The 13,459-nt window shown below is 50.9% G+C and overlaps 3 protein-coding genes across 3 annotated transcripts; 2 read left to right on the top strand and 1 right to left on the bottom strand.

Annotated features, from left to right (window-relative positions):
• Positions 1 to 3,414: 3,414 nt before the first annotated feature.
• Positions 3,415 to 5,970, top strand: PODANS_5_12570 (uncharacterized protein; the record flags this gene model as incomplete). The annotated part of the gene is made up of 1 exon (XM_001904333.1): positions 3,415 to 5,970. The coding sequence occupies one exon, from the start codon at positions 3,415 to 3,417 to the stop codon at positions 5,968 to 5,970; it is 2,556 nt and encodes an 851-aa protein (XP_001904368.1).
• A 304-nt stretch (positions 5,971 to 6,274) lies between these two features.
• Positions 6,275 to 7,334, top strand: PODANS_5_12560 (uncharacterized protein; the record flags this gene model as incomplete). The annotated part of the gene is made up of 3 exons (XM_001904334.1): positions 6,275 to 6,634; positions 6,713 to 6,898; positions 6,975 to 7,334. The coding sequence occupies 3 exons, from the start codon at positions 6,275 to 6,277 to the stop codon at positions 7,332 to 7,334; spliced, it is 906 nt and encodes a 301-aa protein (XP_001904369.1).
• A 1,620-nt stretch (positions 7,335 to 8,954) lies between these two features.
• On the bottom strand, positions 8,955 to 9,495 carry PODANS_5_12557 (uncharacterized protein; the record flags this gene model as incomplete). The annotated part of the gene is made up of 2 exons (XM_001904335.1): positions 8,955 to 9,203; positions 9,259 to 9,495. 2 exons carry the CDS (start codon positions 9,493 to 9,495, stop codon positions 8,955 to 8,957), a joined length of 486 nt encoding a protein of 161 aa, XP_001904370.1.
• Between the last annotated feature and the right edge of the window lie 3,964 nt (positions 9,496 to 13,459).

Here is a 13,459-nt window from a genome sequence, read left to right on the forward strand (position 1 = left end):
CTTTTGTTGTCATATCTAGGTAGAGTTTCGTGCAAGCCGTCAGTCGCTCAGTTTTGCGGCTTCTGGTTAGCTAACGGTTAGTTAGGTAGGTAGGTAACGACATTGGGCTTCATGAACGCTGAAAAGTGCCACGCAGTAATCCTGCTCTGATCGGTAGATGGGCTCAAGCCAGTCAGATCCAATAGGTCCGTTGTCGCATCATGGTGGGCGAGTGAGACATACACTCGTTTTTGGCCCCCAGCTGTTTGGTGTCTCACAAGTGGAGGCGCAGCCGCATGGAGGTACAGTCAGCAGATCAAGCTTCCCAGCGGAGTGTGCTGACGACGTAGGACAAAGTGGAAAAAGGATCTGGGGAGGAGAAGGGATGGTTACAACCCGTTTTCGGGTAGATTCCATCTGGGATGGGACGGTCGGGGTGGCCTACGGCGCTTGTTGGGTCACCGAGGTTGTTGGTTTACATCTGGGGAGCTGCTGGGTTCTAGTGTTCTAGCGGCATAGAGAGGCACCAGTGTTCCTGAAGGGAGGAGAGGACGGAATGCCTCTCCTATATAATTAAATATTCCTGCAATGCCCCATCCCTCTCGTGCTGTTCCCACTGGGCTTAGGTGCAAGCTGTTCGCTCGAGGGCACCCGTGGGACCCATAGCAACAAGGCCAGCCAACCGCCACTGTGTCTTCTTCATGTCACTCAGCTTTCGCAAGACCAAGTGATGGTAAAATCCTGGAACAAAGACGAGTTGATCACCTGGAACGGCCTCGCCCGCTTTCAGAACGCCCATCTCACCAGCTCTAGCGTCGAAGCTATAAACCAGTGTGGTATCATGGCCGCGGTTCTCCATCGAGAACATCGCTCTCCGAAACATGACCCGCAGCGATTCCAGGTGATTAATCGCGTAGTGTATACTTGGGAAGCTCAATGCTAAGACGAAGGCGAACCATACCATACGCACCCTTCCGTCGCCAGTGCCCATGCCGGAGTTCCCGCCAGACGGCCTTGAAGAAAAGACGCCATACCAGACACATCGGGTAATTCCGGTCCCAATCAGTCAGTCTCACAGTCCTGATCTGATGTTCGATTGTGCCTTCAGGGCTGCCAGCCGCAAACCATCGCTTCATGAGTGCGATGGTAGCGGTCCGCCTCGTGGCTAACACGTTTCTGAAAAACAGCAGCAGAAATGACAAGTCTACCAACATTGTTATTTTGAATTCCATGGGAAGATACGGCCATATCTCAAATGCTCGCTGCAGCGGCTGGGTGTGATCGGGCGGTGAGGTGTTGATGATGCGCACAACGTTGATGGTTCCTCGGGTCCGTCCTTGTAGAGTAAGAGTTCTTGAATCTGTGCTGAAGTGGAACTTGTCAGGAGGTACGTAGTCCTGACTGATGGCAACTACATAGGCATCGTGATCGATAGGTCTGGTCCAAACCGGTGGCCAGGAGGGCGCTTGGAAATCCTGGTCAGCCATGCAGTTGGCACAATCTAGAATTGACAATCTGCCGGTTCGAGTTCCCAGATACTGTGCCAGGTCCATGAAGAACTGAGCTTTATCGTGACTGTCTCTGGACGAGCGAGCGATTGCCTCGTGAACTTCCTTTTGGTCCTTGATAACAAACTGCGGCCGAAAGATGGGCCAGTACTGGGCGATCCGGGTATACGACTGGTCCCAGATGAAAAGAAGAATATGGGGCCTTGTTAATCCACGCCGTAGTGCCACCAGCTGAAACCGAGTGTTATTGTGGCCCAATCTCAGTACGAAGTCCGCAGAGCTCTGTTCTTAGTTCCAACTATAGAGCCTCCCGCAATGCCGAGAACACCATACAGTCGATCTTGCACATCCCGGCACTTGAAGTGGCCACTGGTCCTCAGGAGGATATACTGTAGTCTGAGTGTTAGCTTCTGCTTTCTGAACTGTTGCCTGCGCTCTTGGCCAGCGGCACGAGAGATGAGTTGAACAAGCCATAGTCTGATTAGAGAGCCTGTAGGCAACAGATCTTCCGGATAACGAAATAACTCTGTGGTTTCAACAAATGTCTGCATGGCTGCCGCGGAAGTGCGTTGAAGGTCAGTCATGTTATCGAACCGTTCAATCATCTTCAGCCTCATGGCGCAGTAAAGGTTATAATGACAAACACTTTTGCCGCATTGTAGCAGGACCCTCCCTGTAGCCAATGCCATCTCCTGTATAGCCCAAAGTCTTTCCCACCATCCTCTTTTGTCGATGTCAATCAGACCGGCAACAGCTTGTTCGGCGAATACCCTGTCCAAGTTAAATAGCCAGGAGTAGACAAAGCGCCAGCTGCTTAGTCCAGTACATACATAGAAGGCTTTCTCAATCTGGCGGCGTTGCGAACAGTAATCCGCTTCGCTGCAAGCGCTGTTCTCAGCAGTGATAACATGATACCCCCCAAGCCACACAACGACCCGCCAGGCATTGGCGTAGCTTGCCTGCATACGTTGATTCTGTATTCGCTTTTCCGCCTCGTCCTTTTGATTGATACACAACGCGTCGATCCAAAGTGTCCGGGAAGCCGTTCCCGATCGGAGATATCGAAGCGCCAGATCAAGGCTCGGTGGCACTTGCAGGTCGTCAAAGTCAAAGTCTTCAACATCAGTCGCTCGAAAGCTGTAGGCCAACCTCCACGGTTTGTCCCGAGCATCTTATCGACAACGTCTGGTATCTTTGAGACAAACCAGTGCCACCAAAAATGCAAGTTCAAGACCATCATGGCCATTTGTAGGTTGAGCCTGAACTCGATTGAGCGGATGTAGTACCAGACGAAGATGATATAGAGGCGTGTTATAACCATGGACAGCCCCTTTCGTAAGCGAGCCCTTGCCAATCTGTTGTCCGGCGGGTTTGGGGGACGGCGAAGATGCAAGATGTGGATGGTCTTCAAGTTGCTATCATCGCCCCATTGGTATGACAGAGCTTCGTATGCAGTCTTGATGTCGGGTGGTCGTATTTCCAAGACGCATCTAATTTCGTCGTCAAATTCTCCGGGAAGTAGATGGACGACGCGGAATTCTTCTCCACGCAGAGTTTGATACATGGCAATCTGGTGACACGGTTTGTCGCTCGAGTCGGCGGGTCAAAGGTTCGAATCGAGGTGGTGGTTCGGCAACATCTTGTTCGAGGAAATGCAAAGTTCTGACGTTGAGGCTTAATAAGTCATTAACGACACAGAAAAAACAACGAGGCTCGCTGCCCAGGAGCTACCCTCAGCTGTGGCGGTGGCAGAGCTCTCTTGGCGACTGCACGTTTCAGGGGACCGGACGCTGCAGGGAAGTGCTCAGTCCAGCCTTGCGGTCTGCCTGGCCCAAAGAATGATCAACCTTGACTCACACATAAATCCATGTCATTCGCCTGCGTTTGTTTAGGTACCTATTGCAGATGAGAGAGTTATATCGCCAAAATGCCCGTCACAAACCTTCGCAACCCCCTAAAACGAGGCAAGGACCCTGAGCCACGAGAACCGGAGCACAGCGACCCCGAGTCACCAGAACGCAGCCCGACGGGACAGAAGAGGCCAAGACACGACCCAACCTCACCCCTCTGCGCAGAATGTCAAGCCTTCGACCTCGACAACTACTTCGACAAAGCCCCTTCAGTTCTCGAAGCATGGCGTAATGGAGAGTTGAAAGCTGGGGTGAAACCCCGCAGCACCCCAGTTCGAGCAAAGGATGGGTCTTGGTACTTTGAAGACGCAGTACCTATCCATTATTTCGAAGACCGACTGAAGCCAGACACAAAGTGCCCTTTATGCCAGCTCTTCCGGCAAATGAGGGTGCAGCCAGACAAGCACGAAAAGTACAAGCTGCTTGCTCTCCCTAGCAGCGAGAGCTGGCTGTTTCAAATTGACCTGTTGAAGGAATGGAAGGAGATGTGGGATAAGCTTCAAGATTCGGTCTTTATGATTGTTGTTCCTGACTTGGAGTGGCTGCCGCCGATGGGGCATGAGCATACTTGGATTGAGAAAGAGGTTCCCTCGGTGGGAATGATATGTCGGTTGCGAGCTGACGAGGCGCCTGAAGAGTTGATGCGTCCAAGGGTGTTGCGAAACGAGGTGGATTTAGGTCTCGTGCGAGACTGGCTGGATAACTGCATGAAGAAACATGGGAACGCTTGTAGGAGCAGGACTTCAGATGATGTTGTTGAACGCGGCTTCAGGGTGATTGACTGCGAAGCGGACCCTCCCACGGTAGAAGTCCAACCGTGGGGGGTTCCCTACGCCGCGTTGAGCTACGTGTGGGGAACAAGCCCTGAGGATCAAGTTGAATGGCCAAGGACCGTCCTGGATGCCGTTGGTGCAACGAAGGATATCGGACTGCGATACCTTTGGGTCGACAGGCTGTGCATCAACCAGTCAGACGGTGATGAAAAGGCCTATCTGGTCTCCAAAATGGCAGCCATCTATGAGGCAGCTGAAGTAACCATTGTCGCCGCGGCCGGCAACGGTGCCGGTCACGGTCTTCCGGGTATTCGGGACACCCCCCGAAGACCACAGCCACACTACACTCTTGACAGCGGGAACGCTCTAGTCTCGACTCTTCGAGATCCGCGCCGTGACATTCTCGAATCAAGCCACTGGACGCGAGGCTGGACATACCAGGAAGGTATCCTCTCCAACAGACGCATCGTCTTTACCGAACATCAAGTCTACTGGGAATGTCGAAACATGGCTGCTCAAGAGAGTATCGACACTAAGCTCTTTCACAGATTCTCACAAGTTGAAGAGCTTGCCGACGATGACGGGGCGGCCAATAGCAAAGTTCTCTGGAAAGAGCGAGAAGATGAAGAGCTTGTCATGGCCGACTTCATGCTAGGCGGGATCTTCAAAGGTGACGCTTCGAGCGGAGGCCCATTCTGTAGCACCGAAGGTTCCGTCCATACCGGGGGGGACGATCCATACCGTCTGGACTATGGCTTCCCGCCGCACCTCAGCGCCACCCTCCGTGCGCAACTCCGCGGACTTAACGAGCACATTCGGGCGTACTCCCACCGGAGGTTGACCCACGGTACAGATTCCCTGCCAGCGTTTTTGGGAATCACCAGCATGTACAGACGCTTCCCTGAGCTTTACCTCCTCCACGGCCTGCCTCTCTACCTCGACGGCAGTGTCCCAGCCTGTTCCACCACGCAAGTTACTTTTGCCATGTCAGCGAGCGGGTGGTATCACCGGAGCAGTATACAGCCAGAAACAACATTCATCTCAGAGCCTTGCTCTCGAAGGCCACACCTTCCGTCATGGACCTGGGCAGGATGGGAGGGGCCTGTTTCCTGGCGGGCTCCTCCCGCTATCGAGCACTGTTCCAACATGACGGACATGATTGACGCCATCTCGGCGAAGCAGCCCCCCCATCCCCTCTGGGTAGCGGAATTTCACGTCTTCAACTCGGCGCCTTTAGCAGAGAATAACATGCCTGCACGAACGGTGAGGCTGAGGGAATGCCATTCTGGTGAAGCTCTCGATGCAGAACAGCCAGATGCGATTGTGCTCCAAAATCCGTATGTGCTGAAGTATTCCACACGACATCCAGTTAGCGAAAGCAAGAAGAAATGGGATTGGACAGCCAGGGCGGGCAGGGTGGGCAGCAGGTCAGTTCAGTCTGACCAGAATGTTCCGTGGGATACGAAACAGTATCGGATTGCTGGGAGACTGTCCTTTGTTGCTATGAGTGTGGAAATGACGGAGGAGGAGTGGACAAAAAAGCACTTTGACGGGGAGCTGGTGAGTGTTTTGATGTATGCGACCAGGTGGAATCCTGAAGAGCAGAGTGGCCATGGAGGGGCGCATTTCATGACGTTGAGAAAAGTGAGGAGTTTCAGGGGTCGTACTTCGATTTGGGAGAGGGTCGGGGTGCTTTACTTGGTGATTCCCAAGGTCTCGCTGGACAAGTGTGTGACGGGGGATGACTTGTTAAGGCAGGCTCCGGTGGAGAGACGGGAGATGACTGTTATTATCGAGTGAGCATCAAGGGCACATTGAGCCTTAGGCGAGGCAGGTGTCGACATGTGAATATCGTGCTGAGGAGAAGCATTTGCTGTTTTCAGACTCGTTCCAAGGTTGCTCTTTAGTGTGGAGTCGATAGATGTTTGCCGTGCAACGGTATGTCACTCCCTCACGATGATTGGCCCACAGTTCAGATCTCGGCGGGATCCACTTCGTGAAGGGGATATTAGAAATGTTTTCTTTTTTCCCACGGAACTATCACTTGGCATGCCACTGAATCTTCCAAATTGTTTACATTTTGTTCAACATTTACAATTCTCTTATGAAATTTCCCGGGATCCTGAAGAGAAGGCTCATTCCGGCCACCCGACTCAGATTCACAGGCCACATGCAAACAATAATTCGAAACATGGGAGACCTGAATAACACAGAGGCGATGAGGGAGCATGTGAAGCCGGCCCATGACTCCACGTACGAGTTCAAATCCTTTGCAATCCGTCCCTGCGATGAAGACCAGGACATACGCAAGCGGTACCGTCCGTTCCTTTTGAGCGATGAAATCTCCGAGTCAGATTGGGTGTCGAAGCTCGAATTGGCCACAGCGGCGAAAATGGTCGACACTGAGCTGCTCGTTCAAAATAAGGACAGGCTAAAGATCCTCGTGCTCTACGGAAGTCTTCGGGCGCGGTCAGTTGCTTTTTTTTATAAGAGTCTACCGATGGATACGCATTAGCTGACAATTATCAGATCATTCTCCAAGCTTCTTGCGTACGAGGCTTCACGCATTCTCTTCCGCCTCGGCTGTGATGTAAGAGTGTACGATCCAGCGGGTCTCCCAGTCAAGGATGATGAGCAGCACGACCATCCCAAAGTGCGTGAGCTTCGGGAGCTTAGCAAGTGGAGTGACGGGCATGTCTGGATCAGTCCCGAACAACACGGGAACTTAGTACGACTCCTCCCACAAAGATTCTGGGTAGATTTTCTGGCTAACTCTTGCATAGACCGCCGTCTTCAAGAACCAGATCGACTGGATCCCACTCTCAACCGGCTCTGTCCGACCCACTCAGGGGAGGACCTTGGCTATTGCGCAGGTCAATGGCGGTTCCCAGTCGTTCAACGCCGTCAACTCTCTGCGTATTCTGGGCCGTTGGATGAGAATGTTTACCATTCCAAACCAGAGTTCCATCCCGCAAGCATGGACGCACTTTACGGATGCCAATGATCCTGTGGATGGGGGAAACCGACTGAAGCCAAGCTCCAACAGGGATAGGCTGGTGGATTGCATGGAGGAGCTGGTCAAGTACACCATTGTTATGCGGCCACACTTTGATCTCTTTGGGGACCGGTTCAGCGAGAGGGAAGAGGCAAAGGTTAAAAAGTGAACAACGCCCTTTGCGGTTTGATTTGTCTTGTTGGGAATTACCTAGGTACGTATCAGAACAACCAAAAGTGATGCAGGTAGCTAAACTCAGGAAAACCCGACGGTTTAGACTTGAGCCGTCTTTCTGTGCCACAGCAATCTCTCACCAAAGACTGTAAATATTGGCCGTTGTTGCTTAATGTCCTGACCCAACCTTACATCTCCGCAATTCACTGACCTCTTGTTTAACGACCCGATCAGCGTTACCACTGTCTCATCCCCAGGCCTTCCCCATCTCATCTACCTACAATGGGCTCTTCTTATGTTGGTTTGGCTGGAATCTCTTCTTCCGAGCGTTAACTTTGTTCCCGCCGCCGGCTTGCTCGGTCTGGTTTTTGACTGATTGGTCCTCGGGTTTGCGCTTCTTGACAGGTCCACCTACCTGTGTTCACAACGATAGCAGTGCCACCAACACTGTTGCCGTCCCCAGAAATTCCAGCACGACTGAAGTTGTCCACATTTCTAGCTCTAAGGCGAAAAGTTCATAAGTTCCTGAGCAGTATCCTGGCCCATTGCCACTCGCTCCAATGCAGCTATCCACTCCTCGAGATTATTCTTCAGACCTTCGTCCGTTTTAATATTCCCGCGGCTGAAAGCTTCCCGATGAGGACCTAGAAATGATTTGAATGGATATTTTCTCTCGTGGCGTTTAAAGGGTCCATTGTCGGCGATGTCCCTTGCGAAGTAAGGTTCTCGAGTATTAGGTTGAGGGACGAATGAGTTTGAACCGGGACATACAACGTACCTGACACATCGGGCAACGATTTATTGATTCGCCGTATGTAGAGCAATACCCTTTAGCTTTACACTTGGCATAATCCTGCCCGGTATTGGCGCACTGACAGTGGTAGGGCATATCGGCGTTGTGGTATTGGATGCTTCCGGTGTCTGTTTTGAAGTGATGGTGACGGAAAAGGTCGCGGGTGTTGGACTTGCCTTGAATTAAATAGTAGAAAGACAATAGCACGTGTTATTGCTGGTGACAGCATCAGAGACACGCGAGACGTTCTGAAACAGGCCTCACGGTGGTCGTAAGGGAATTTCATGGCGTATGACCATGGCTTACTTCGGATTAACTCACCAGATGGGTAATCGATGGGATGGAAAGGTTCCAGTGTTGAAAGACTAAGCTGAGAAGTTGTCAATCGCGGTAAGCAGTGGGGGACTGACTTTTATCACGCCTGTGTGGGGTCACAATAACTTTTCCTTTAACTCTCTAAGCCTTTGATTTACCACATTACAAGCCCATATTACTCTGCTTCCTGTATCATCCTCTTCCCCCAGCCCTTTGCTATGATCACCGGTGATGCCTTAGGCTTTCTTACTGTCCCCGGCTCTCTACATCAGGGCTGCCCAATGTCATCGCACCCATGGCCTTCTCCACCTCCCCAGAGCCATCAAGCTCGTTGTCATTGCCAGCAGTCTTCTCCTCACTGCCAGTGGTCCCATCAGGGTTGTTTGTCTTGGGAGGACTATCAGGGTGGTAGAAGCTCGTCTCCTCAGTCGCCACCGACATCAGTGAATCCAAGTATTCTTCTTGCTTCCTCTCCAGGTTCTCTTTGTAGCTGATGTCGGGGCGGCTCTACTGCTTCTCATCATGCCAATTGTACTGAGGAAAACCACAACCAGTGTCTTTGGCGCGCTGAAGTGGGCGGGTGCCGGGAACAAAGTTATCCTGCTTTCCCCAGGCCCGATGGATGCTCATACCAGGTGGAAGAATGTCGGTTGGATAGTCCTCCTCTTCGGTGCCGGGGGTGGGTTCAAAGGAACTGGATGGTACGGATGGAATGGCGTATTTATTCTCGAGGAGGACGGGGCCACAGTTGGCGACCTATTGAAAGTCTTGTCAGCGTCGTGTTCTTCGGGTCGTGAAAGACAAGACATACCCGGCAGTGGTGACAGCGGTTGAGGTAGAAGTGTGCTCCGACACAGGTCTCCTGAGCTTTGCAATGCCTCCATTGCCCGAGGGCACGGCATTGACAACGATATCCCGACATTTTGTCAGAACTTGTCAGTGGAGAATGTGTGAAAGAAATTGAAGATGATGGCCGACTTTGTTTCAGTCCATGGGGTCGAAAAAGGAGGTGAGAATCTGACAGTGTGATTCGGGACAAGGTTGGCATCAGATAACAACAACAAAAAGTATCTGTCGACTTGGGAGTCGCCTGCAAAACAAGGCTTCACAGCGGCAGACGGTAGCTCTCCCTGCCTGATAGCAGAACCTCACCGCGGGGTCTGCTTGGGTGTAGGCTGTTGTGGGTTCGAAAAGTAACTCGAACCAATGAGCGTGCCATAGCTCAGGTTGACTCTGAAAAGCAGCAGTCCCAAGGCAGCAGCAGGGTCTGAAGACGTCTGCTGGCATGCCCAAGGTGCACGTGCCTCTGGCACACCAGTCAACAGGGCAGAGCAAGATAATCACAGCTTAGGTGCAATGTTCCTAAAATGTCTCCAAATAAACTGCATTTTCTGTGTTCTCAGCTACCTAACCGCGTGCCCAGGACCTGCTTGGCATTCAACCTATCTGGCCCATTGCCCTCCTCCAAATTACTTCTTCTGGTTCTAGTACGGGTGACAAAAGCTCGTTTTGCCCTTGTACCCATCCATTATATAGTCAGCATAAGCCTTCCTCTGTTCCAGGCTGTCATTGTTGGGATATGGAACACCGAGCAAGCTCTGGCTTCCGTTGGGAACAATGTCCCCTTAAGTTGTCCCGTGAGCCTGTCCGCCGCTATTACTGCCTTGAGCTGCGAGGTATGGCGACCAGGACGAGGTGTTACTGGCATGCGTGTTATTGGCATGGTTGGTGAAAGTGTAGGCCGGTTGCTGAGTTTGGTGAGACGACGGGGCGACATAACAGGTAACCTATTGTTGAGAGAATTAGTACCAGCTCACTTGGAGACCTTTCAGGACAGCTTGTCGTTAATTACCTGGCACTTCCCACACAAGCTGGAAGTATTGTGCCATTGCTGGCATTGCTGGGCTCTGCAGGAGCTGGGGCTTGCGCGGCATTTGCAAGTAGGTATTTTGATAGCCGTGCTTCGTGGTGTAAAGTGTGTTGGATTTATCGCTTGTGTCGGGCCCAACGGTAGAAGCTGTGGAGGTTGATGGCTTGCTGAAACAACCAGAGAAAGTTGTCTGCTCGGTGCCATTATATCTTAGTTCCACCATGGTAATCTGAATCACGATCTATTTTCAGTGACCACTGACAACTCATACTTAAGATACGCATGTATTCATGTTGAGCCATGTGCAGTTCTTCGAGATAAACCTCGTTACCCTATCCTGATCACAGCTATTCCCAACTGACTACTTATAAAACTCTGAATAAACAAGACTTGTTTGTGGAGCCAGGATGTGCAGCTTTAAGCCTACCAGTCATAAGTTATAAGAAAGAGGATCACGCGTGAAAGAAAGTGTCATGAATCGTCAACGTAGAGAAGAAAAGCCAGTGTACAATCTTCATCAACACACCTCTGAAATAAACACAACTCCATTCCCAAAGAAACCCCAGTGACGACTCTATCAAGACATCCGTGCACCTTCATTTCTTATCACCATCCTTCATTGTCAAGTCTCTCTGTCTTTCCGCTTCATGCTCTCTCATGGCCTGATCCAACCGCTCCACCACCTCGGATGCAGAGGCCTTTCCCAGCGCAATAGCTGCCATAGCCTCGATGTAGGACTGGAATCCAATCTGATAGTCCTGCGGTGCCCGCACCCTTGACGAGGTTCACATGGCCCACCAGCATGTCACGGCTGTAGTTGGCGAATGGGGGTGACATTGCCCCGATATCCATCAAATCCGCCTCTGGGAGAGACGGGTGACTTGTTGAACTGGCATCTGTTGTCCTGTGTAGCTGTTAGAAACGATTCTTATGTATCTTTCAATAACATTACGTCGGATATAATAAAAACATTCAGGGTTGATCAAAAACGCGAGATGATGGATGAAGCTGGATGGAATGGGCAGGTCATACGCGACACCCCTCACAATAGAGTTCTTTATCGTGCCAGACAGCACAGTTCAGCGACGACCGGCAGTTCGGCTTCAAGTCAACATTCTGGCACCGGCACAGTGGCATGTTTTATTCTGGTTCTGACGCGATAGATATGAGCTGCTGGTGATGGTGAACGGGGGCAGCCTGGTCATTATGGTATTGATGAGGAGAGTTGCCGACGCGCGAAATTCGAGAGCCTCAGCGGTTAAGGCAGAGTCCTACTTAGATGCAGTTTCTGTCAAGCTGAGGAGGCAACATGGGCTGCACCGCCTCCCGCCACACGAATTGTGGGTGGCCTTTGCCTGTGTGTGTGTGACCAACAAATGCACGTGCAGCTGGACCTGTGCGCGCCCCTTTAATAAAAGTGGGAAGACAGGCAGTCCTGCCAAGGTAATAAACGTGGAGGCAGTTCGGTGAGCTTGCTTACGAAAATAGTATATCTCACCAAAATGCACATTCAGGCTTGACTCTTGGGCTCAGACACGGCTACTATGATGAGCTGTCATGAATCACAAAGGCGACAGATCAATTACCAGGGGGTTGGGCAGTCAGGCTTAGCTGCGGCGGCAGGTCGGTTAAATAGGTACCTCATCATTCATCCTGGCAAAGTCCACATTCATAAATGCAAAGGTCAGGTTGTTGAATATGGCTGCTTTTTAGAAACCAAGTCCATTTTCAAGTAGGTAAGGTAAGGCAATTTGCGCTGTAAGGGCATCCACAATATGCCCCTCTGAACCCCTGAATGGCTCTCTGACCCTATGCTGAACTCCACTCTTGTTCAGCATTCCATACACCAATACCTAACTCACTCTACCTTATTTTTGGCTTGAGTTTCCGTCGGATGTTCCTGCATCTTGGTTCGCGGGAGTTTTATCCTCCTGTCCCTTTGCCTGCTTTTTTGCCTCTCTTTTCGCCATCATCTTTGGACCTAGACGTTCGCCTTCTTCTCCACTACCCACCCAATTTTCATGTGGACCAGTGCCACCAGTGCTACCATCTGAACTGCCTCCGTTGTCTATGTTTCCCAACTTCCTAGCTTTGTTGTGACGGACGAGAGGGACGTTGAAGTTCTGGTTAATGTTGAATCCTTGACTTGGATGCAGTGTCATGGGCTTCAAAGAATCTGGGGATCAGAGCCTATCCTCTCTATTTATCTACCATGCGAACAAAGGGTCGCTGTGGATTGGCCGAAAGTGATATTAAAATCTTGTTCTTTATTCGATCCTATCACACTTACGAGGACATCCCAAGGCCATTGCCAACAGTATTTCGCAATCCATTCCCACCAAGTATGTGTGCACCAATGAGCAAGATGGTAAGTGGGATTTCTTCAAGGCTCCGATGTGCCTTTCATCGTGTGCGTTGTTCAACCGTTGACAAAAGCCAAGGCTGGTTGGAATGCACAAAGGAACGCTAGACTCAAAGCAACTGTTTGGTTGTCAGCAATCATCCCTGACTGCTTGCTGAGATCCATGGTGGCGCCACTTGGTATACACCACCAACATCGAATGGAATGTTACATGTAGAGTTGAGGAGGAGGCCAGCCAGCTGCCACAGACTCACAGGACTTGCAGCTGTTTGAGATTCACTGCCCTAGCTTTGAAGAAATTGGGTCGTAGGTGCCTACAGATTTCATAGTAGAGCCAACTTGGTCAATGCCCTCAGAATGCTCGCGACTTGAGATGGCAGTTAGTACTAAGCATAGGTACCTAAGGTACCTTACCATGAGATATTCGAATCACTTCCTGTGGGGCACCAAAGGGCCCAGGTTTTCCCAGACCCACACCGGTTTGCTCTTGGGGCTGGATTTTCTTACTGTTTACTTTTTAACCAACAACCAACTACTGTAATACCAATTTGTTTACTATTTTTTTCTGGCCAATTTTGGCCTCATTTTCGCAGCCAGTGATTTTCCTAGGTCACCAGCCCAACAGGTTATAAGCTCTTTTAACGTTTAAATTACTAAGCAAACCGAAGTCGACGCTCTCGTCGATAACCTAACCTCGTAAGGCCGAATACTATACCGGACCTTACGACTTTTCGACCCTTATTAAACTAATATTATATAATTAAACCTTTCGATGGCGAT

The sequence above is a fragment of the Podospora anserina genome, chromosome 5 (genome assembly GCF_000226545.1).
Source record: "Podospora anserina S mat+ genomic DNA chromosome 5, supercontig 2".
NCBI lineage: Eukaryota > Fungi > Ascomycota > Sordariomycetes > Sordariales > Podosporaceae > Podospora > Podospora anserina.